This window comes from Buteo buteo, chromosome Z (genome assembly GCF_964188355.1).
Source record: "Buteo buteo chromosome Z, bButBut1.hap1.1, whole genome shotgun sequence".
NCBI lineage: Eukaryota > Metazoa > Chordata > Aves > Accipitriformes > Accipitridae > Buteo > Buteo buteo.
Window position 1 is genome coordinate 46,720,720 of NC_134204.1, and position 26,590 is coordinate 46,747,309.

Sequence of the window (26,590 nt, forward strand, 5' to 3'; positions counted from 1 at the left end):
GCTTCGACATTATTCCTTAACTCACAAGTCAAATACAACATTCAGGTTTTTTGGATGCAACTTTAATGGCTTGACAACATACAAATGCCACCAAAATCTGCATTTCCCATCCTGTCCACAGGATATGAGCCTATGTGAGATTTAAAATTGGATTAAAATTTTCATGAATGATGAGGACATTAATAATTGCAATGCATAACAATAAAACTTCTAAAATTACATTAAGTTCCAAGTGCTTCAATGCTCTGACCAATCATGAATTATAAGAATAATCTAAAAATCTCCAAACATAAACAAAACAATATCATAAAAGGGATCACTACACTGTAATTATCCAGAATCTCCTGTGTGTTCACAAAAGCCTCCAGAACAGGCAACCATTAGCAGCAGAATATTTGGTAGACTGTTTTTCTTTGTTTCCATTTTTTATGAGGCATATTTATTTAATAATTGTGCTTAGTTTTAATGACGAACAGAAAACTTTTGTAACATAGAACAGCTCAAGTAAAAGTATAATGCATAACAGCTAATTCCCAGTTTCTATTTCTCGTTACCAACTCAAGATAATGGCCTGTTCATGCTTACTCTGTAACAGCATTATTTTATACCTATTAATTGTACCTATTGATTTGGTTGCATAAGTCAAGTTCAACTTGGTCCTTCCTTAGAGGAAGGACTCATCTTTATTTGTCATCCTTATGACAAATTTGACAAATTAAAAGCAAATTACTGCATAATACTGCCTTTCTAACAAAACACATCCAGATGGAACCAGAGAAAGGCTGCAATGTTATTACGATTAGTTTAATCCCTAACAACATTTAAATTACCCTACTTTTCAAAAATGGTACGTGAGAGTGCATGTTTCTGAGTCTACGCATGTTTAGGTGATGTACATACTGGTAATCACTTAATACAGAGGTTGCCATCTACTGGTATTTAGCGGTATAAATTTTCGCAGCTTGTTACGCTTGCTGGAAGTTGCTGTGCCAATGCACTGCAAAAGGCTTACTCTTAACAAGGTACCAGAACAAAAAAATGGATGCTTTGTTGTACCCGACATTGTGGGGAGTGTCTCATGCCTACAACAAATAAACTTTTGAAACCAGAAGCAGTGAAAAAGGTGACAGAATAAATTAAAACATGGGAGCAGCAAACCAAGTAATATGATGACAGACATACTAAAAACATTCCGGAATAGACAGATCACTTGTCCTTAAAAATACACTGTGTGACCGTACATAAATGGATCACCATGAATAATAATGAATAGCGTAATAAGGTTTGCCTAGGGAATAACAGAGGAGGGGAAATACAAAAAAACTTGCACTGTTCAGAATACTATTTGCAATTTTATAACAGCGAGGGAAGGGGGCAGCTGGAGGAAAGGAATAGTTGTTTCTTTTTTCATTCTTTTTTCTAAGTCTATTTGCATGATGAGTCTTTCACTGTAACCACTTCAGAACCAAGAATGTTTGTGTATAGTGTTTAATACAACAGATCCTCAGATACAAAGCCCCTAAGTATAAAAAAAAATATAAATATGAAGAATTAGTCATTATCATAACAACAAGTGAAAACACAGATAGAATTCTTCCACATCTCTGGAATAATTATGGGCAAGAAAGACAAAAGTCAGTTCAACTGCATGCACTGTGCATGCAGGAAAGAAGATCATTAAATAAGTTTTCCTATTACCCAGTATCCTGAATTGTTGCCAAAAATTTCAGGAATCATAACACACAACTCTCACTAATGCAAGCATCATTAAACAGCTAAGACTCAAAATAATGCCACACAATCTGGGCAGCAGTGTAGCTGGCTTCTAATCTAGAGATTACTATTAAAGGAAAACGTTCATCTTCCCTTAGAAGAGTATTTATTAGAATGCTGTGAAATGGAAAGCTGTGTACATAATAATATAAAACAAACATATATGCACCTGCATGTAATACGAAGAATGCCATCTACCGGTATGCAAGAATATACACCACTGTTCCTAAATTAGTAAATAGCTATCACAATAAGCAACAAAGTTGCCATTACTATGTACTGTGAACAACTGTGTCCAGTTCCAAATTTTTCCTCACATACTCCACATGCTGCATTTTAACAAATACATATAAGCCACATATCCTGCAATATGAGCTTCCTCCCATAAAACAGACACAGGAAGAAAATATAATTTTCTTATTCTAAGGTCTTAAGACCTCATTGCAGCTTTTCAATACTTAAAACGGGCTATTAAGAAAGACGGGGACAAACTCTTTAGTAGGGCCTGTAGTGATAGGACAAGGGGTAATGGTTTTAAACTAAAAGAGGGTAGATTCAGACTAGATATAAGGTAGCATTTTTTTACGATGAGGGTGGTGAAACAGTGGGACAGGAACAGGTTGCCCAGAGAGGTGGTAGATGTCCCATCCCTGGAAACATTCAAGGTCAGGTTGGATGGGGCTCTGACCAACCTGATCTATTTGAAGATGTCTCTGCTTGTTGCTGGAGGTTGGACTAGATGATCTTTAAAGGTCCCTTCCAACCCAAACTATTCTATGATTCTATAATGAGAATTATAGAGTCTACCTCCCTTTTTCATCTTCTATTTCACATAAAAGCTATTCTGAATACTTTATAATGATGAGAATCCCTGTATTTCTCAAAGATAATCTAGTCCCCCTCAGTGCCTTCATGATTTACTGTGATGCCTTACTATCCTCATTGTGACAGAAATACTGAAAGTGCTCTGGTAACTCATTCCAAATAGAAGCCAAAATACATGAAAACACGCACACACACATATGTTTCACACTTCCTGACCTTTCTATACATGACTTTTTTCCAGCTTTTTTTCTCAGCTGTTCTCCACAACTTTCCTGTAGTTCCATCAATGTCTACTTTCTAAATTCTTCTTGTAATAATTCTATTTAAATTTCTATGAAACTTCCTCAGAATTAACTAAATAATCTCACAAAGTCCCAGTAAATCAATAAGCAACTCTTCCCTGACTGACAAAAGAGAAGTCCACTTAAATCCTAAAATTCTAAGATATTTCATTTTGCTGAACTCCTGTTTTTATACCAGCGTTGTTTTTCTTCTATTCCTGAATATTGTTGCCTACCCAAAATAACTCAATGAATTAAACTATTAAGAATGACAAATATGGTAACACCTGATCAGAGAGCTGGATGATACAAGATATGAGCAAAGAAGCACTTGACATCTAAAGAGGAAAGGAAAACCAGGCACAAGTGCAAGTTTATAGTGAGAGGTAACTAAGCATTTCAATGCAGGTGCATCTGTCCCAAGCAGTAAATCACAAGCTTTTCCACTTTGAACCATCACTGAGGGACTATCCTTTCAATGTTAATTCATTCAGTCTTAGATATATTGCTACACAGAAAGCAAAGGTCTTGAAAACTAATTTTGCTGAAAATTCTGGCACAGATTCAGAAGTAGGAGTGAAAGGTCAGTGCTTCATTAACTGAACCAACTCAAAATTGTAGTTTAATTAAAAAGTCAAGATGATCATAAAAAAAACCCAGGTCATCCGGAGAACATCACTAAAAATCTCATACATCCTGTGCTTAATTGGCAGTAAATTTCTTGATCTGGCCTATTTGAGGAGTAGCAATCCACTGCAAAACACTTCAGTACAACTTAATACCCCAGACAGAATTCCATCAAATTTAGTCTGGACAAATACAACTTCAAGGTACATCAAAAGGTTGGCATGTGGAGGACAGGTATATATGCCTTGCATTCTTGTGGAAAACAAGACTTCCATTCAGATGCTTAAATGTGTTATCCACGTGTAACAATACTAAAGGGAAAGATCCCACACAGAAGGCCTTGACATTATGTTTTCAGATTTATAACTCAAATTTAAAAAAATAACCAAAACAAAACAAAACAACAAAAAACCTCCACAAAAGCCTTTTTACCAGAAACATTCGAGCATTGCTGTACAAGTAGTGGTTCTACTAAACACGCATCATATTAAACTAATGGTTTTCAAGCATGTTTACATGTTTGCTGTTAAAAAAATAACAAGATGACATTGAAGTTCTGGTATAGCTCTACTTCCCTAAAAAGCAGAGATACTCCAGTAAGCAAAAGTTGCATTTTTACTGCAAACACTAAATTTGCCAAAATGGAAATCCTTTACCTGAAAAGACTACATTTGCATTCTCAAAGAGGTACTCTAAAGTGGTGAACTTTGTTCATTGAGTGCTGACAGTGTCCAAAAGAAATAATAATATGGTCTCTGATTTCCATTGCATATATTTGGAAATAAGTGGTGTGCACCACCTTTCCACAAACATTGCTTATCTCAGCAGAAAATGGACAAGTTAAACTCAAAGACGGGGAGGCAAGGACTGCAAACCATCATTCAAAACCATGATCTTACAGCAGAAACATTTTAGCAACATTCACAAATGATTACTAGATAAGTCAGAGTTTTAGAAGCTTTTTTTTTTTTTTAAATCAATTTTAGTATTTTCATAGGAACATTATTTTTTACACAGTTCTGTTGAGGAATTAAAAACTCACTAACGAATGCAATAAAATTAAAACTTTCTGAATCAAAATTTTTACATTGATTTGTACCGTCCTCAGTTCAAAAATTACACAGAATAACACTGGTAAGAAAAAACACTTATGAAATCTTACGAAAAATAAAACACACAAGTTTCAGTAGGTATTTTTGGAAAAGATAACAAAAATAATTTTACAATTCCAGTGCCATTAAAACTTACTCTTACAAAGAACACCTATTACTTTTGTGGCCATTAATTTAATGTGGCCTTGCACAGGATACAGATAACCAAAAGAACTACACATTTCCAGAAAGGAATATTTGGCCAAGCCCAAAAACCACGTCTAAAAACATGTGCCAAGGCTGATAGGCCTTTCACCCCTACGTTTAAGCTATTACATATACACTGTCTTGTTCCTTTGTATTCCTTTGAGGGAAAGCAAAGCATTGAAAAAATCTATCTTAAAAAAAAAAAAAAATTAAAATAAGGATTTTAACTGTTCCTGGTTTACCTAATTTGAAAATGGATGGGCTGTAACACTCTCAGAAGTATGTATGGCCTTCAAAAACTATACAACAAAAGCAGTATTTGAAACAAATTTCAAAGCCATAAAAAATTCATAATCACAGTTTATAAACTGAGAGCAGAGGAGAAGGTGTGACCAAGTTAGTAAAATGGAAATATACTTCAGAAAAGCTCTCTAGTTGCTGCAATGTGATTGTAAGGGTAACTCACAGTGAAAGGCAGCTGTTCTAGCCCCACCACACAGAAGCCCATGTTAGAACCACACTTGACTGCACAGCTCCAACTCTGCTTGGAGAAGGCCAGCTGGAGAAACTAAATCACTTTCTTAGAGATTGGTTTCACCAGGTCATGACTGATTTCATCAGTGAGAAATCTGTGGCAGCATGTATCTTGGCTTTCTACACTGCATCTGGCTGTATAGAAGACATATGGAACCTAGATTCCAGCATTAACATTCAGAATAATTAAAAAAAAAAAAAGAAAATTCTACCATTTTAATCAGAATCTAATCCTAAAAACACTGCAGTCTACATTGCACATTTTAATTAAAATCCAAGTCATTTCTTTGCACATTTTATTCTTTTAGAGGACTTACAGACCTAGACAATCTTGGTTTCTGAAACTTACTAATAATGTGGTTCAATGGGTAGCTACCCTTCTTGTCATTAAAAACAACACAGTTTTTCTATGACAATGGCAAGAAAGTTAAAAAGTAAGCAAGCATCAAATACATTTTTTGCTACTTTGAAAACAGAGTTTAGTAGCTGAAAACAAAAGACTTAAGATCAGCCTTCCTATCAATGACCTTAGTCAAAGATGCACTGAAAGGCCACAAAGTACTCTTTCAGAACTCACACTTGCCGTGACAAAAAGCAAGGTGTAATTTAATAGCCAATGTACATAGCTATAAAAACAAAGGAAAGAAGAATATTCACCACTAACTTGACAGAATAATATTATTGTACAATCAGATATAACTTTAAATTTGGGGAGGAAAATTTTCATGTAAGCCACATTTAAAACCAATAAAATTAGAAAGCAACCTTAAAAAGGTTTCGTTTTGTTGTTAAACAGTTAATAGTAAGCAGGTAAAGTTGTCTATTTCCATTACACACCCCTCCTCATTTGGGTGGAGGTTTTTTGGTTGGTTGGTTTGCTTTCCTTTTTTACATTTTCTTTCTTCTATGATGAACTAAATGTAAACCCACAGGTCCCAATTTATTTGATGCATGCTGGCATACACAGTGAACTGCTTTACCTTTTTAGAAACTGAGTATTCCTCCTCAGTGTATGTTGAAATGTTAAGTTAAGGAGATAAAATTAACTCTCAGCTGCAGGGCCAAAGGACGAGGCTACTGGGAAGGTCACTTCCACAGAAGCTGAACAGCAGTTCCTATATGTAAACCCCTTTTCCATGACTCCTGTGTCAGTGTGTATGGACTGACACAGAGCCCCATTCTGTGTGGTCATGGATAGTTTTCCATCCATACCCTCTAGGTAGAGCTTAAATACCTTGGGTAATCTACCATTTCATTCAAGTACAGGCAAGTTTTCTGTAATACTAAAAACCTTTTAAGGACCATTCAAATTTCAGAGCTTTATTTAGAATTAATTTCTGGATTTCAATTCTCTTTACTATCATGTAGCCACAAAACTACCTTCCTCTGCATCCCCAAGAATTTGTTTCAACTATATATTTCAGACTTTTGGCCATTTTTTCCATAGTGTACCACAGTGTATTTGGCATCTTCTCCACCAGACAGTGAATATCCCTGCTGTAAAGAGCTCCCACCACATTATAAACAAGGCTGAGGTCAGATCAAACCACTGCAGAGGCTGGCCATCCAGTCAGTATGAAAACAGCTGATGTAAACCTCAAATTACGGCTCTCATCGCAAATGTGTCTTGATCCCTTTCTGTGACAATGTTTTGAGACACATATAATATGGACAATAAAGCAGTTCAGGAGGAAACAATGTTAAGTATGCACTAGGTGTGTCAACTTACTGTATGGGGTTTTTCTTTAAATATAACTCATTATCACACATGGCAAAAGAAAGCCTTCAAGAGTAGCAAAATATCTAACTTGGGTTCTTCTGTACAGACAAGCGTGATATCACAGTTGCTGGTGAGTGCAATTACAATGATGATTAGGAAAAGGAGATATCACTTTTTTCAAAAAGCTTTGTGATGATGCACACTGGACAGTAAGAAACTGAGAAGAAATTCTAACAACTATAGAAAACAATTTAATAATACCCTTTCTTTTAATCTCAACTTCTGTATCCTTATGCTGTGCATTTTACAACCTCCCTTACTTATCCTTTTTTTTTTAATTAGAAGTTTTCCAAGAGCTCTTTCCCTCCCATCAAAATTGAACATATTACATTTCAGATCATATTATGCTACACACGCGTTAGGCAACTAGGGAGGTGCTGAACGATAAAAATAGCTAGTAAGACATGTTTGTGCTTTGAACTCCTCCATGCCCTCTTCCCTATCACTTTTAGGTTAACTCTTGACCCATCAAGTCACAATGAATATTAGGGTTGATTCACACACACAGAGTGGGTGGAAAAATTCCTGCAGGCTACAGAGAGGCTTGAATCAACTGCTTACATGTTAGCCCAACCAAAGGCAGCTTCATGTGGCAGTGCTGCCAAAAGCAGCAGTCCCACCTTCACCCATCCCCAACTGTTTGTTCTTGTTTACTTGATACTTTTTCTTATATCAGCAACACCATCAGTTCAGTTACATCAATCAGATAAGGCAACTGATCTAGATTAAAACAAATGGGGTTTTCCCTCCCAGAAACGGAAGCTATCTGTAGAACATTGGGTACAACTCTTCCTCACCACTTAACAACATTAATGAATATGCTGCCACTTATAGCAAATAAAATGACAAATTTTGCCCTGTTTGATAACTAAATGCATGCTATTGTGCATCTCCTACGTCATTATGAAGAATATATCCAACCAGCAAGACTACATTAGAAAAGGCAGAAATTTTTTTGCATCACTTCACTTTGGTATTCAAGCATTGCCACACAGTGAATTCCAAGTATACTAACCTCAGGAAAAGCCTCCTGAAAAAGGTTAAAGCCAGAAAGAAAACAAGGGTGATTTATTTAGTATTAAGTTGTTGAGAATTTCATGGCGTGTGGTACAACCCACCAAACAGGTACATACAGGCACATAAGGGCATCTGAAAATTTGTGAGAACATCCTGTTGAGATTACTCCACCTAAATCAAAATACTACACAGTTAAATACACCAACACAAACATCTGCAGTACCATTACCTATTTTATAATATTTTGTACATCCTAGTATTACATGCATAGCTAGATAAACTGACATGTACAAAGTCAACTAGTAAGAAAGAAATGAACTACTTAGAGAAGCCTAAGAGTATCTTCAGCTTTAGCAGACACATACATAAATACTGATCTGGCTGCTACATTCTCACTAGTTGTGAGGACTATAAGATATTAAAAAAATACATTAGCAACTCCATTAATATTTTTAACCATATTCTGATATGGACCATGGAGAATGCAAGGACGTAAAACCAACAACACTGCACCCTCAAATTGCTATTCAGCAATGCAAAGCATTAAGCATCAACGTGCAGCAAGTTATTCACATGCTGATGTGCTTTGCTAGTTCAGTGTGGAAATATATAAAATATGAACAGATGTGCCATGCAAAACTCTAAATTTGGGATTAAAGTTAAGCGCTCATTATTCCTTAAGCCACTAAATATAAATCTGCATACGCACTACCCCTCCCCTCTGACAGCCTTTGAAGAAAATTTGGATACAATTAAATTCTTCACAGGCAGGAGATTAAACAAAAGCAAAAAAGAATAAAATTAAAGAGCAAATATAAGCTGTTTTCAAAACAAACTATGGCATTTCTCCAGGTTATTTACTTTATCCTAATTGAAAGGTTCTTTTTTTTTTTTTCTAGTAACACTTCCCTTCTGATTTGTGGTCATTGCTCACTATTCACAGTTACTAGACTTGGTGAATCTACTTGGTTAAAAGCCATCAAAACTACCCACTTTAAAATGCCACATCTTTTCAATATTTAAAATGGCAGACTAGCACTGACTGTTATAATTAGACTGATATATACATCAACACAATATTTATGCAAGTTGTGTTTGGAGCAGTTTCTTAAATGACAGTGTCTCTATGTTATAGATGTAGCACCTTTAAATAATCAATTTAATTCAAAGCAGTGCTGGGAAGGATCCATTCACTTACCCGTATCCAGCTGTTGGCCTTCAATTCCACAGGGTTCTGTGGTTCACTGCTGTATAGACAACATAAGCACCACATCAGAGTCTTCTGGCTTTCATCTGCAGGAAAAAAAGCAAATAAGGATACATTTAGAGAGAAAAAAAAAAAGAAAAATCAAAACATAGACAGAATTACACACAACAATCCCTATTCATCCACAAAACTAAAGCCCTAAATATCAGTCTCAACTCATAATGCTTCTATTCTACCAGATTCACACCACGCATTTAATGTTACTCAAATGTAGTTCTTGTGTAATCATTGCCTCCAAAAGCAGTTTAAAAGGTATCAGAGTTCAAAATCCATACAATATTTAGATGGTCTGAAGAAACATGCATGACCTAGTGATTCATTTCCATAAATAACACTTGACGCTATCATCAGGAACTTTAAATTCAGTGTCTAAATAATATCATTAATAATAAATGACAATCAACAGTAGTGAAATAGTTACTACATTGTGTCCAAAGCTTGCACAACTAAAGAATGCTCGCTTCTGAAAAAGTTAAGCTTGTGAAGTATGAAATCATTCATAACAAGAATGTAAAACTTCAAGTTTTCTGTACATTTCTGCAGACAGCAGTATAGCTAAATGCTGATGGAAAAAAATCCTATTGAGATTTTCTGTTCAGGATCAGATCGGGTTTTACTTAATTCTAACCCACTGTCGGAAATTAGTTGCCTTCTCTAAAAACCTACTATACTGAGCAATACTGTCACTGCTCAGATGCACAGATATTATTATAGAGGAGCTGATTATTTGGAGTAAGCAGCTGAAGAGCCATTTAACTCATGATTATTTCCCACAACTTTGTTTTCAATAGACTTTTTTTTTTTAATGTTCTGTGGCAGATACGAAGGGTCTCTACACCGAATTTCATCCCAGAATAAAGTTGCATGATTGTTAAAAAAATTATGAAAACTGGATGTAGCATTGTAGCTCTGATATAATACCTAGTAAGTAAAATAATACAAACATGTAATACCACATGAGTTTTAGAAATTATAGTAGGAGACAATTTGATTATCAAGCTCAACAAGTGATTTCTTTTGTTTTCTGTGTATTTGTTATACAGGATGTAATAAACAATATTATTTAGAAGTGCTTTGTTGGCAAAGCCTGAAGAAAAAAGAAAAGCTCCATTAAGTAATGCCTGTGTTTTCACCAGGTGATCAGAGAAGTTAGTATTGATTTAAACCAGTATTCCTCAATAAATGTCCAACAAGCCTGTAGGCCATTACTGGCCTCCCACTGACCAACATCTCTGCACAGAAATGGTTTCTCAAACATACGCATTTAACTGAATACAATTTGGGGTATTCTGCCATTGGGTGTTTGGGGATTTTTTTTTTTTTTATATGGATTTTTACAAGACTAATCATTTCCTAGACTGTTTAAGATTGGAGTTAAAGGAGACATCTTGCATACTGCTCAGCAGATATTCAAAGTATCATTATACTTTGATTGTAAATACATCCAACTAGCATTCAGACATCAGCACTAAGAGTCAACTCTATCTCCTTAAAAAAACATTTCACCTAAACTCTGATATGAAATTGTGTGGGAGGAAAAAGAAACAAATACTGTTTTCTTTGTTTACATGACTAAATTATAGCCATTTGCTTCCTGGAAAATGAAGATTTTAAACATTATTAATTATTAGTACTAAAATTTAGTCTGTTTATAAAGTCTGGCTTTTGAGATTATTGTCAATTGTATGAATTATATTTTAAAAACATCAAACTATACAGAAAGAGTTGGGGCAGGAGGGTGGGGGTGAAATCAAATCCAAGTTGCCTATCCCGAAGTATACATAGTTCAAGTGTTCCTTCTCTTGACTCATCCTATTTGTATCCAGTATGCCTATCCAGTATGCCATTAAGTCATTTTATTTAAGTTATGGTTTTCTTTTGACCTAAAAAAATAAAGAGGTGAAAAAAATGCATGTAACTGCTTAATAAGACTTCTGGATGAGAAGACTTTTTGCTACACGTGACGACTTGCTGCAGACTATTAAGTGAATTGCATATATTGTTGCCTGTCAAAAATGTAAATCAGTATGATGAAAGCTAAAATGATAAAAATAAAGCTTAGATAAATGATATATTGGTGTACTTTGCCAGCATAATGAGTTTACACAGATTTAGCTAGATACATTCAAATCTCAACTTATGTGAAACCAACTAATATTGGTGTCATAGCTATGCCAACAGCTCCCTAAAAATAAGAGACTTATACAGCTTCACAGTTTTACCAGTCAGAATTACTTTTTGGCTACAATCAAAACCAAAGTAGCCTCCCATAGATCTGTGAAAAGCAGGAAAGGGACCATACAGTCATCTTGCTTAAGTACCCAATGACACTCTGAGGATCACCCTCAGGTTCGCTGTTTTTTTTTCACAACTGCTTTGGAACTGGGGATGAAAGATGGGAAGATTAAGAATAAGGTGGGACAGATCTTAATAATAATTATGGCAGATGCAAAAGATAATAACATCAAAAGACCAAACACAGAGCCACAGAAAACCTACGTGGTGGGGTTTTTCCTCCCATTTTTCCAGTAACTGTGATCCCGTGAAAAACATACTATCATGGTATGCACTGAATACCATTCTCAGGATAGGAACGAAGGCATTTGACCTTATTATGGCATGAAAGAATGCTCACTACCCAAATAAATACCCAACTAATACATCCAGAGGAATAAAATTAGTAACTCAAAGGTGGAAATTATATCCCCCAAAAGGTCACCAACTATCTACTTGACTTCTTAAGTAGGTTAATGTTGTAACTCCAACTAAAGGAATGAAAATTTTCTGTAGGAAATTTAAGACAGCGTGGAAGCTGTTTTGTAAAAAATAAAACAACAACAAACAAACAAAACCCCAAACCTTTATGATTAATCAGATTGCATTTATTCCCTGCCAGTCTCACATCAAAAATAAATTAAAAAAAAAAAAGAAAGAAGAAAAAAAAGAAAAAAAAAAGGCAATGTTTTTCTCATAACACAGTGTGGTCTCAATCATCCTATGATACAGTTAGTTTCGAAATACCCCGTCATGAATAGGGCCAGATGCAAGGAACTAATAAGAAAACCCTAATCTTACAGCCAGAAATATTCTTTTTAGAGCTTGTTGTAAAATTTTATTGAAATATATCACAAAATGTTGATTAGCTAAGCTGAACTTTCTGTGGAAATGAATGCTACATAAGTATGCAGACTCACACACATATACTGCCATACAGAGCCACCAAGAAATACCCTAGCATTTATAGTGTTAGTTTGGGATTCAAGACATTTAGGCTCAAAACTCAAACCAGGAGGGTCCTACTGAGAAGATAATCCCCCAGCCCATAGAAAAAACATTGGAATTCCTCACCAAGACTGAATTCCTCATGTATCCCTTGTGATTTAGGACCACAAGTACAGCCATGAGATTTTCTTCGGTCGTGCTTCCTTCACATTAGCGTTCTAAATAAAGCTAACTTGGTCACCTCCTGCTCAGGAGTGTTTATGAGGAGATTATTTTCCCTTGGAGACCACACTTCCTGCACTGAGTGGTCAGCCATGTCAGCTTCCAGCACCAACAGACATTCATCTAAGGTGATAGGTATTGTGGTTTGGACATGATGCAGAAGTATAATGTTTTTCCTCCTCCATTCATTAGTATGAAAGACTGAATTGAACAAAATTAGTCCCTTCTACTGCGAGGGTGGCCTGGTCTCAGACATTTGCCTGAATGAGCTATTTATCCAAATGAGAAATTACATGAAACCCACTTAAGAGTCAGCATCTGCTACAGCCAGCACTATCTTAAAGAATATCTTCAGAACTAGTGCCAAACAAAATGAAAATCTGCTGAATCTAAAACACCAGCAGTCCAAAGAGTGCTCAGGTGGCTCTAGAAAGAGGAAATGGTGGGAATGTATAAGCAGACATCTCCAGGTCTATTGATGTCAGAAAATCTCCTTGACTCATCTTTAAGCATTAAAGTGAAGGATTCCATTTTGAGCAAGTGAGGTTCTCTGAATTTGCTTGCCTGCAACTTTGAGACCAAAAAAAACCTGTAGTAAAACTGCGTTCTCTTGCAATCTTCAGAGGTAATGATCAACTTGCAGAAAAAGTGCTTTTCTTGCTTTACAAAATGCTGAGGGATCCCAAAGAAGAGGAAAGAAGTAGAGGAAACCAAGAATGTATTGCTGCAATTGTTGCGAAAAGGAGTCAAAAGCAGAAACAGATGGTTTTCAACTTTGATGAAAAATATAGATTAAGCTACTTTCTATATGACAATATATTGTCAGCTCAGAAAAACTGATGGTGCAAAGGCTTGTATATTCCAAAAAAAATTAGAAAAAAAGCATGTGCCTAATTGTAAACATCAACAGTTATGGAAGGATAATTAAAAAGAGAACCTCTCCATTGTAAAAATAAGTCTATAAAGTATGAAAATCCTTTTCTCAAAATGTGCCATAAAAGCACACGTTTGCTGCTCTCTGACAGTGGTCTATGTTTAAATCTATGGTTCCTTCCCAAATTTTCCTTTCAGAAGGGAAGTGCTGACATAACACACACCTAGCATGTGTTTTGCAGACAAGTTCATTCTGCCTGTGCTTGGAGCTGACTAAAAGATAAAGCCAAACCATAAGACATATCACTTTAGCCTAATGCTGTGCTTGACTTAAAAAGTCCTTCCAGGTGAACACAAAAATTGTTCTTTGAAGAGACAAAATGTGACTTTTTTTTTGTAGTTGTAGTAGTAGCAGAAGACGGGCAAAAGATTATTTTAAGGGGCTCACAGAGAAGCTCAAAATTAGTTTTCTGCTTAAAAGTACATCCCAGTCATTTACCAACATATCAACATCTCACTTCCTGAAAAATGCACTGGAACTGCTGGTGAGGTAGCACAGGTAGCGTGTCCTCCCTCCCAACAGTTCTCCTGTCTCCAACTTCTTTTCTGTTCTTTATTCTCACCTACACACATGTATGCTACCAGTAAGAGGCTTTTGGCTTTTCATACACTTTTTTCCTATGTCACCACTTTACTGTTTTGCTTTTGATTCTATGTGTATTTTCACTAGTTTCCAAGATGGGGAAAACACACATTCAGAATAAACTCAATAAAAACAAACACAATCAGAACTTGGTAGAGCTAATAAACACTAATAAAAAACCAAACCAAGTATCAGAAAAATTTATTCTTCTATATTAGAGTATATAATACAGTATTCTGATGTATAACTAGAAGAAAATTCTGTGGAAAGTAATATGAAACACTAGATTTTGTACATTTTAAGAACCTAACAAAAATGTAATTAATATAACAAGAAAATAAGAAAAACAGAAATCATGATGCACATAAACACTCACTGGGTTTAAAATCTACTGCTCTGAAGTCAAGATTCTGTAACTAATCCATGAAATTAATTAGCTCCAAAAGTAAATTTAAGATTTCTCAACGCCACATATTTTAAATAACTTGGCTAACCTTTTCATCTCAAAATTTTACTTAAGTAAAAAAGAATGCTGTGTTTTTATGGAAAAAAATCGAAGTATATAACAAGTTGTATTCTCCTAATTCCTGTAGAATAAAGTTTATGGAACTACTGCAGAAATATCATTACATGTTCTTACCATAACCTATAACAAAAGGATTCCAACAAAGCCTTCCTAGAAGCTGGCCAATTAAAGGGAACTGCTGGATTGCTACAACAGAATCCTGTTAAAACATAAAAACAAACAAAAAGATAACATAATGCACATCAAAAGTAGGTTAGGAGAACTGTTAATGATACAGATTGTTGTAAATAACAATCCCAATGGTTTTGCTGGGAAATGCTCTGGAAGCAAAACACCTGCGGGTATGTAATAAAAGCAGAACTTCCTGAAATTGGCTATAATGTCGTAATTCAAGTAAGCTAAAGCTTAAGTAATTAATTTCCTCACCTAATGCTTAATTATGGTAGAAAATTTGTTAATTTGCCTCACATCCAGTAATCAGAAAACAGTATTGGTAACCAAAATTTCATGATAATAAAAGCACAATTAAGCTGTGTTTTTGTTGATCCTCATTGCTTTAATATACTGTCTCACAGTTCCTGAAGAAATTAATATCTACTATGGCACAAAACTAAGTATCTTTCTCTTTACTTGCTTTTTTTAAATTAACTTACATAATGACTAGCCAGTAACAAACTGCAATTTAACTTTTAACCAAATAGAAAGCAGCTTCACTATAAAAGCAGTAGACAATGTAGTTTATATACAATCCTGTGTAGTCAGTCTTATTTTTCCATTTTTGTAGCTTTACTATCTAATAAATGAACACTTTTAAAAACTGTGCTGTGCTGAGGTAACATGCAAGTATCAGGAACAATAACCATCTCCTGCTGCTGCAATAAATTCCTTACATTTGCCTCACGTTCAGGGCTAGCCCTAGACTTTCTGGGGCCATATTCACAAGGTCCATTTCAGGACAAGCCTCAGATTACTTGAAGTAGCAACACTTAAAACAGATTTTTTTTTCCCCTCTTAAGAAAAGACATATATAAATATGGAAAGAAACAGCACTCCCCAAAAATCTTTTATTTAAAAGTTAAATTCAGTTCAGAAAAAAAAAACCAACCAACTCTGCAGTCTTCAGATAAGAATATTTAAAAGAAGTACTTCCATAAGAAGTCAGCCTCGTGCCATAATGCAATATTTCTAAAGCTAATTATACTGAATATATATGCTGAAAAAGCCATGCTCAGAAAAACATATACACAACTAAACATATAAACAACTAAATTTACTTTTTAAAAAAAGCACTCTAGTGAGTGCAGATGGTAATTACTAAACAGAACAGCCGGCAGCATATGCCAATGATCTGACCATGCTGCTAGAATTCACTATGTGTGCCACAGCACTGGGGTTAACGTGTCAACAGACTCTCCAAGATTTAAAGGATCAGTTACAGTTTTGCATGTTAAGACCTTTAAATAATCCAATTTATGACCTGACAACCAGAATCAAATTCTTGTTTATTTTAAAGAGTTTTTTAAAGAGGCTAGAGCATTGGCTGGGAAATCTCACGTGACAACAACCAATCAAGAAGAAAAAGCTCCTTTCACAATAAATCAGGGAAACAGGAAGCACACTCTTGTTTGCATTACCTGTGACAGTTTCCCCAATTTGCCTCTCTGATCCAGCAACACATTAGGTCAATAACACAAACCTCTTTGCTACTGTTAGCTTCTGGTTTTGTCAAAACATGGTGCAGATTGTTTCCAAGGTTGCTTCAAAACAGGTCACTCTTCCTTTTAAAGCCACTTACCATATGTTTCAAAGTTTCATAAATCTGATGTAGAAACTCCTGGAGCCGGGGCAGGTGAAGGCACACATCCTTCTGGGATTCCAGCGTGGTGGCTTGACCCCATTCAATAGCTTTCTCCAACCAATATTCAAAGTTCAGTTTGGGCACAGTAGTGCCCTGGGCCATTCCACAATCCTGAAACAAAGATTGTAACTCTGCATCAGGCAGCACTAAACACTGGCTTCAAACCAAGAATGAAAATGGGAAGAAGGATTTCTGTTAGCTTTTCTTGTGTTCATATGTGAAGGGGGGTGGTGAGGGGTGTCTGTGTTTACATCTCATAAGGGTGCCCATTTTCTCTGTAGTAATAAGAGGGTAAAATAATAACCCCATTGTGACAAAGTAGCAAAAAGGGCACAGTAATCAGTAAATTACCTTAGAATGTACCACCCATCTGTGTCTCAGGCTTTTATTATCTGAATTTGTCATCACCAATATTTCACTCAAAGAACATTGAATAATATGAGTGTGCGTTTATTTAGAATGCTTTGCATGATGAAAAATTGAAAATGCCTGTTTCAAGATAAATGAAAGCATTAAAACAAGGCTCAATCAAAACAAAAGGGGTTAGGGGGCCTTTGCTTGTAATTTCTACATTTGTAATTGATCATTAGTTTTAAGCGCAAAAAGAGTATTCTTAAAAGAAACTAATAAAATTAGTATTTCAGCTGTTTTTCCTTGTATTATTATACAAAGGAGAGGGGAAAAAATATAACCACATGTAGCTTTATATATAACTCAGTTCTGAATAAAAGCTGTACCATATATAATCTATATCCAATGGCACATTCTGCTGTAAAATCTGGGTCTTTGAGAGATGAACATTATTGCCAAGCCAGAATGTTAAAAGCAAACCAAATTGCCCCTGTAAAAGACACCAAAACCAAATCCCCCACATTTTTTTCTGCTTTGCTATTATATTTTTCGTTGGCAGAAGGACAGAGAACAGCACAGCAGGCACTACAACAACCTTTAAATCTCTCTGAAAGAAAGAAACACTTTATAGGCTGAAAGAGCAAACGAACTCTTGCAAGCCATTCAATCGTTGTTCTGTCAAGACTGTAAAGACAACTGTCAATTAACACAAATGTGGTGGCTGTTTTCAGAAATGAACTGTTGCCCACCTGGAGACAAATTCAGACACTCAGAGATACAACAGAAATCAGTGAATATTTATCTTTATAAACTACAGACCAAAACAAAACCCCTGAACCTGAGCAGCAACCCTGTAAATCAAGCTTGCTTTACACAGCTAAGCCTTACAATCACATCACTTATATAGCATGGTAATCTGAGCCAGATAAAAATCTGAAGATTATTAATAACCTTGTTTAATTTCTATGAGTAATAAATAAATAAATACCCCATCGTGAATCACAACTATTATTTGACTTTGGATCCTGTCCAGCACAAGGTAAAGCTGTTGGCTTGCCAGAGTTCAATGCGTATTTGCCTTAAACATGTTCAAAGTAATGTCAGCAAAGCCAATGTTTTTGTGTTCTTTATCACACTTCCGTTTCTACCTGCAGCTGTTGTTGTCAGCAAGAACTCTTAACGGACCTGTGCAGTGCCAAGATCCTACTGATCTTCTATGAGTATCAGAAACAGGCTAGGAGACTTCATCACCATAGCTCGCTGAAGTGACATAGGTCAAATAGCCAGCAGCAATTAGCCATCAAACACTCTTACCATCACAGTGACATAATAAAGACTTTAAGAACAAATTAAAGCCAGGAACTGAATTTACACATTTGAGTAAATTAATGAGCCTCTTTGATGTTCCCAGGTAAGATTAATTCTTCCCCCGCCCCCAAAAAAGTCACCTAACGAAATGTCTCCTAAAACTTTAAGAAAAGGGGAAAAAAAGGGAAGGGGGGGGAAGGGGGAGAAGAACCACCACAAACACTCCAGCATTTTGGGGCCAGTCACTTGAGTTGACCACATATTATCAGAGGATCTGAGGTAAGCTAATCAAGCAGGCTTATCTCCTACACCAAATACCTGTACCTACTATTCCAGTATGCAGAATGGCATGGCCATCACAGTGTGAGGATGGTCTTTTTCCAGAAGTCTGAAATCCCAGCTCCACAATAAGAAAGGTGTTTTATCTCCCTTCTTAATTACAGCTAAATAAACGATTGCTGGTCCAGAGAGACTCCTTAGCAACTCCTTAGCTAGTCCAGAGCCATTGCCTTACAGAAAAAACTGTCAAAGACCGAGATGTACATTCTGTTTTAACTACAACCAAAAAAAAAGTCAAAAAGGACAAAGACAGCACAAATCATAAGAGAAAGGCAATCTTAACAGTATATCTATTCTATATGCTGCTAACTGGAAGTGTGCATTTTTCAGTTTCTGATAGTTCATTCCCTTAAGATATCTGTCCTGAGTATCTTGGATATGAGCAAAGTACTGTCCCATCAACAGACTTGTACTAGTCACAGAAATAAACCTGTCTTCCCTTCACCAAGAAAACAAAGTAATTCTGTGTTCAGTGCTATTCTAAATCCTCACCTGAAATGCAGTATATTTTCCAGAGCTGTCTTGTTGTATGAAAGCATAAGCAAAGGACCTGCACCAAAAAAAACCCAGCTATATATTCTAGAGTTCAGAACATATATTCAGAAGGATCAATCCTGAACTTGCTCCTTTCACATCATTTTCTGATGAAACAGAAACTGAGTTGTTTCTAAAACAGAGTTCAGAAATTTTAGCTGCAGTCTAATGTTCATTCATGGACAAGTTTATGGGCAAAAATGGAGGAGTCAGTTTTCTGTTCCATTTCTGAAGTGGACTAAGGGACAAATAAATGTATTTTTCTGTGCAATTACCTTTCTGAAACGGCTCAAAAATACTGTAATACCAGAAATAAGGAGCAAGCGATCTATATGACTAAGAAAAGAGGTAATCTGCAGAGTGTATCTGTAATAGACTGTGGTGTATATATACTGGGAAAAAAAAAAAAAGAAATAAATAAATCATTAAGACTGACATGACTAACAATCTTTGTTCACACTCTTTTTGGGGGCAGAAGACAAGGTTAAACACTGCTGTAAAGCTTTATACAGAACTACTCTTGTCAATTCAATGGTAGCAGAATCCCTTACAGCAACTATTAGGAACTGAATGTAGATTTTTCAAAAATTATCATCTCAAAAATCCTTTAAGTGCTAAAAATATTGCTGTTATCTGTTTTGGGATACAACCAATTCACATTCTTATAAAACTCATCCTGAGATCTACAGAAGAGTACATTAAAGTGACATTTCCAAGAATTGCTGCATTGCTTAATTTAATATTCAGTAATATTTTGCTGCATCACAACACTGCTCATGCCACACTAAAAGAAAACCAGAAAAAAGAACTACCCCAAGCACCTGTTCTATTTGCAATAGCATGATTTTTAAGCTGTATTTATGTATGTGCTTTCTTTAGAAGCCTCCAGTGACAGTTATTTTACTGATTGTTTAACTATAGCATCTAGTCCTGAAAAAAGCAATTTTATTAATATAGCTTACTCTTGTCTTCATCTCAACATTACTGGAAAGCATACAGTAAAATTACTGAATGTATAAGTAACACAATTAAAAAGAAAACATAACATACCAAACCTGACATACAGATTTCATCTGAAAAATGGTCACAGGATATATAGTTTATTAACAAGATAAATATAAAACTATTAGTTAATTAAATGTAATTTAAACATTCAGATCCCAGTAAGATACAGAACATATTCAAAGACCTACAGAAATTACAGATAATAAAGACTTGATTAATAATTTGACTTGTCATACTGTCAAGTATATTCCTAAAGTCTCTTTCAGGTTCAAGAACTCTGCCTTCATTTAGTTGGGACTCCTTTTATTTCAGCTGCCAAAAATCAAAACCTGCTTCTTATTTATGGCTATTTACGCCACAATATGAAAAATTCAGAAGCTGGATTTACTGTGGATTGCCTTAAAATATCCTTTAGTTCTAGAAAGAAGGGGAAGAAATAGTATTCAGTCCTCCTTTCTCAGAACCCCCAGTCAAGCCCTCCTGGTCTTGTACTTGCAAGCACAGGGAACCCTGTGGAGCTCAGGCATGAGGGTACTTGTTATATCTTTCAGAAGCTGAAGGCAGCATTTCTAACAAGGAATGGATTAGCTTTATTCTGTCAAGTGAGCTATCTGGATTAGTGTCTGAAATGTAACACTTCAATCAGTAACTTTTGTTACCAGATCTCGAGGCAAAGCCCTACAGTATACCAGGGCACTCCACCTAACAACAGAGTTACTGCTACATCCTCCTCCATACACACAAATAAATACTGCACTGTCACAGCCTTCCACGTTAAGATTTACCAGAATACTATTCCTCTGCGATAGTGAACTAGTTGCACGTGTAGAAGAGACACCGACAAAGTTTTCAGAAAACTCACAAATGTCTCCTGTTCTATAGTCTGAACATGAAATATTTGTGCATTCAGCATGTAAGGTAGTAAAACAAAGAAGATTTTTTTTCTCTAGAACTATAGAAATAAAATCTTTTCAAGTAAAACCATAAAAAAGAGAAAAACTATGTGAAAGGAAAATAACTTCTTCACTATTACAAATTCTGAAACTCAGGACTCGGATATAATAAAAAGGGAATATGTGGCTGCTAAAACATTACAGCTCCTCAGAAAGAATTTCTGTCAATCATAGAAAATTCAGTAACAAATTTTCATAGCTTTCAATGTCCCCAAATCTGGCTTTAATAGATAGCCAAAAATTACTACTAAACCTTTATTACTTAGTTTGTCTTTAATTTTGTAAATTCAGCTGTAATTTTCAAATAAAGAAAAGCATTTCAAGTAGAAGGATCTTTGAGATACCATTAAGGTACAATATTGCCTTACATCACAGCATTCTAAATAAATGTGAAAAAAACTTGCATTCAAGGTATAAAGCTCTCATTTGTGTACTTTTTATGATATAAGTAACTCCACACTCTAAATGAACACTTCACTTTCCATTACTCCATCTCCTCTCTCAAATCTTGCCCATCAGCAACCTCAGCTTGTAAGGAAAAAACAAAACAAGAAAACAGTTCAAATACTTATATGACATGAGGGTCCAAAGGCCCAAAGTGGAACAGGTCACCATTGACCTAACAGAACACATTAACATACATTCCAAATTGCTTTGGGGGTTGTTAACACAAAAGCAGTGGAACATTCCTTTTGTGCATGTTTATTACTCTAACAGATAGTAGGAGACTAGTATTAGGAATTAGGAGACTAGATATTAGGTAAGCACTTCAGTATATTACATAATCAAAAGATACCATGATTTTGACTCCTTAGTTAATCACCCTTAACTTGATTATGATACAGCATGGTTGATACACTAATAGGAGCAGAAGACTATTAACTTACTGCTTCCATGTTTCAAAGATGATGATAATCATGTCACAAATTTACTATCTAATGGATGATATTTTGAGATTATGCCAAAAGAAAAAAAAGTAGCAGTTATCCAGAACATAGATACTATTTTCTCATTGATTATTTCACTACATAAAATGTCTATTAGGTTCTTTCACCTTGTTCCCACAAGTATATTTTTCATCTTCACTTGGACAACTCTCCTTTCACTTGCCATGAACAAAAAGAAAATGTAATACATACCCAGTTAGGCAGTAAGATCAAACATGACTTATTTCCTACTTTAAAAAAAACCTATTACTAGCCACCCCCAAAATAAATTCAGAAAAAGTTTATTAAGAAAAAAGTGAATATTTTTTTAGAAACTTCAGAAAGGCCCAAGAGTAGTGAAGGCTATGTGAAAATTACAAATAATATATTATTTATTCCTGTCATCTTATTTTTCATAGTGTCCCTTTTTGAGAAATTACGTTCACAGGCTGGTTTATAGGTTGGTATTAAGTCTAATCTACACTCACTGGAAGTCCAGCAGTCAAGAATAATCTAGAGAACAATTCCCATCTTGATTCTGGACAGTGTGCTTACATCCAGTGTTGATTAGTGTTGATTTTTTATTTAATAAGTTCTCAGTTAAGAGCAAGTTTGCCTATTCCCCTTTGTGTCTACACCCACAGATATTTTATAGCAAGAACAAACCACTATTATAGAAAACTGCCTGTCTATATGCAGACTTTCCAAATTCAAACAAATTGCATGCAAATGTATCTTCCTCTGGAAATAAAACCAAAGAACAGAGTTTTGCCAAAAGAAAGGAACCAACAATGGCTAAGCAGCATGCAAAATATGGTAAACTAAATAGCTGTCAAGCAGATGGTTGGCACTATCATTCAACATTTAGACTAACAATTCTCCTAGAGAAAGTAATTAACTTCTCTATTTTGCTCCTCTGTATTTGTTTCTTCTATTTACTCAGATAACTAGTATTTTCACAGTTGTCAGATCTGCCTTCTGAATTACATTATCAGGTCTCACTGGAAAAAAGAGCCCAATTTTCATCTTTAAGGGACAGTGGCCACTAACAGGGCTACTTTTGTGGACAATGTATTAAGCCTCTTGCACAGGTTTAATCTGAGTAACATTGCAAACAGCAATTGTGTTCCAGTTGTGTTCTGTGGCCCTGCAGGACTGGAGAAGACTCAATGCCCTGAGGAAGCATGCATTGCTAGCATTCATACAATATCTCCTTTTCTGAGAACATTACATCTCCCTCTCCCCTCAACAGGACTAAATGATCATAATAGAGCCTTCTCCTTCCCAATCATCAGGCTATAAGCTTCATGACCAAAAAAATATTATTTATTAGCCTTCCCTGATAACAGTAACCACATAAAAATTAACTTTAAAACTTTCTGGTTCTAATGGCAGGCTTGTCTTGCAGCAGCAGATCTTCCTTCCAAAGTACATCATTTCAAGAAGCTAAGAATAAAACCTTCTTTAATGGGAAAGGCAGAAATATTATCTCAGCACCTCTATCTAATTCTTAGCTTTTGCTCAAGGGAACAGTGAATGATGTGAAAGATGTTTAGGAGTTATATTGCTGAATTTTACAGATGTTATTTGTTACCTTTCCATAATGAATCTTAACCAGACAACAAGTCAATTAATTATCACTTCCATACACAAAAGATGTAATTACCAGCCCACAGAATGGATTACTATGTTTGTAGGCACAAACTGAATACAAAGTCTGATCACAAGCCACTGCAAGTCGCTCCTGCAAGAAATGCAGCAACTAAGTTATTACGACTCCCAAGACCAGAGGGTTTTTTGGTTGTTTGTTTTTTTTTTTAAGTTAAATTTAAGAGGAGAAAGCAGACAATGAAGTAAAGTATCTTCATATCTCTGGCAGAAGGCTCTACACAATTCAGCAAAGTACCAAACCACACAGTGTCCTCATTTAAAAGAATTTCAACGTCAGGACTAGCCAAATCAAAATCCAGGAAGGCCCACATAAAGCTGTCCATACCACTAGGCAGGGAATCAGATGCGTGTACAAAATGGAAGTTGTTTCAAGGCAGTAAAGCAAATCCCAGAATTAACCAGTGCACACTGATGTTAAGCAAGATGGCCTTCCAAAACAACAGCAGGACTTGAAAGAAACAGGGAGGTTCTAGCTCACCCTTTAACTCCTTGCTCGTTCTTCCATATCTGAATTGTTTACCTCTCATCGGTACACGGTGATCTACCCCAGAAAGGTAACAACATTATATAACAAAATACAGCAGAAGCTAGAAGTGAGATACTGGGCATGGTGAATAGAAGCACAAACAAGTTCACACCTTCATCATCTTCTACAAATGGAGAGGCAAAGTCCATCTGCTTTCAATATATTTCCTCACTAAGGCAAAAATACACATATTTTGTTTTGCACAATCTAAAAAGCAAACCTTCCAAGATTAGGTCACTGGAATGTGGCAATTTCTCCTAGTGCTTGAGGGATAAAGATTTTTTGGGACAGTTCTAATGAAGTTTTTTAATGAAGACTTAGTTTGCTGGACAGAGCCTTTTCAGTCAGCCCAGGTCATTTTCAGGTAAGTTCTCTGAGAACAGCTGCAATAAAGGCCACACAAAGAAAAATGCAGCTAAGGTGACAATGCAAACAAAGAATAAATGCAACTCTGGAAAGAGGCATTAGGTCTGCTTCAGCCTCTGAACTGCAGGAGGCATAACTGCTTCTGTAGAATATCTGGTAACATAAAAATAAAAGTAACATTTTTACACCACTTTGCAAAAAATCCAATCATTGCTAATACCAGTTTAGTTTCACTATGGCTAATAACATCACACATCAATTGTGCATGGGCTTCCAATATAAACAGTCTAAACACTACATAAACTAGACCTTCTTTTGCAGGTTACAGGAAAAGGAATGAAATTCTGATTCTGTTTACATCACCAGCAAAATTTTTGTTAGTCTCAGTGGAGCCTAAATTTCACATGGTGCATTCAAGACACTTGAGAAGCTTATCCACATAAGAACTCACCAATTCACTACACCAGAAAAGTCAGACCTATTAGCAATAATGGCAAATTCTTGCTAGACCTAATTTATTGTTTGTACCCCTTCTCCTTACCCGATATGCCAGCTAATGTGTCACTCAGTTATCTCATGGGCTATCTGAAATGAATTTTGACTATAAAGCTTTTGTTACCCTCTTTTGGCAAATATTATGCTCTCACACAACTTCATGTAAGCCAAAGCAAAGATGTGAATGAGTTACAATTACCTAGACACAGAGTCATTTTTGTACCAAATACAAATTGTACTTTCTCAGTTAAACTTTTACATCTGGTTATCACTGTCTCCTCTAGCTTAAATCCACTATTAGACATTTTTTACTGTAACCCCACATGCCTAAAAGGCTTCCTTCAACTCCTTTTCTACAGAACAACACTTCTTCAGAAACAAACTGATCTGGGGGTGCTGGTCAACAGCAGGGTCCATGAGTCAGCAGTGTGCTCTGGCAGCCAGGAGGGCAAACCTCATCCTGGGGTGCATCAAACACAGCTTAGCCAGCCGGTCAAAAGAGGTGATTATCCCGCTGTACTTAGTGATGGTGCAGCATCACCTCGAGTACTACCTGCAGTTCTGGGCCCCACAGTTTAAGAAGGATGTTAAGGCCCTTGAACACATGCAGAGGAGGGCAACAAGGCCAGCGAAAGGGCTGGAAGGCATGTACTGTGAGAAGGGGCTGAGGACTCTGGGTTTGTCTAGTTTGGAGAGAAGGTGGCTGAGGGGCGAACTCGTTGCTCTCTGCAGCTTCCTGAGGAGGGGAAGTCCAGAGGGAGCTGCTGAGCTCTTCTCCCTGGGATCCAGCAACAGCATCCATGGGAATGGCTCACAGCTGTGCCAGGGGAGGCTTAGACTGGACATTAGGAAGCATTTCTTTACCGAGAGCGTGGTCAAACACTGGAACAGGCTTCCTAGAGAGGTGGTCGGTGCCTCATGCCTGCCAGTGCCTTAAAAAGAGGCATTTGGACAGTGCCCTTAATACCAGGCTTTAACTTTTGGTCAGCCCTGAAGTGGTCAGGCAGTTGGACTAGATGGTGTTTGTATGTCCCTTCCAAACAAAATAGTCTATTCTATTCCATTCTGATCTGAACATAAAGAAAACCAATCATCCAAGCTTCCCTCACCATTAGGCCTCCTCTACAATTGACTTGTATTTATATACTGCTTAAGTGGAATACAGAGAAATTTATTTCCTTATGATTCAGTTCCTCTGAAAAAAAACTTTAAGTAGAGATTAATTCAAAGCTTCACATGAAATAAACAGCTTACAATACTTTGAGCTAACAGTGGGGTGGGGGTTGCATATAAACCAATCCTTGGCACTTTTTTTTTTTTTGCCTTTTAGATGTTTCACTCTAAATTCTGCAATTAACAAGAATATGCAG

The 26,590-nt window shown here is 36.0% G+C and overlaps 1 protein-coding gene across 6 annotated transcripts in view; it reads right to left on the reverse strand.

Moving 5' to 3' along the window:
- The window catches only part of FANCC (FA complementation group C), a 96,912-nt gene that overhangs the window by 63,937 nt on the left and 6,385 nt on the right, over positions 1–26,590 (reverse strand). For 5 of the 6 annotated variants that reach the window (XM_075021879.1, XM_075021878.1, XM_075021880.1 and 2 more), the window contains exons 2-4: positions 16,684–16,857; positions 15,003–15,087; positions 9,334–9,428 (exon numbers count right to left, since the gene is read on the reverse strand). In XM_075021879.1, coding sequence (XP_074877980.1) covers positions 9,334–9,428; positions 15,003–15,087; positions 16,684–16,848 — 345 coding nt within the window. In that variant the 5' untranslated portion in view covers positions 16,849–16,857. Of the gene's footprint in view, positions 1–9,333; positions 9,429–15,002; positions 15,088–16,683; positions 16,858–26,590 lie in introns of those variants that run through there. The other variant, XM_075021882.1, reaches the window with a different exon arrangement.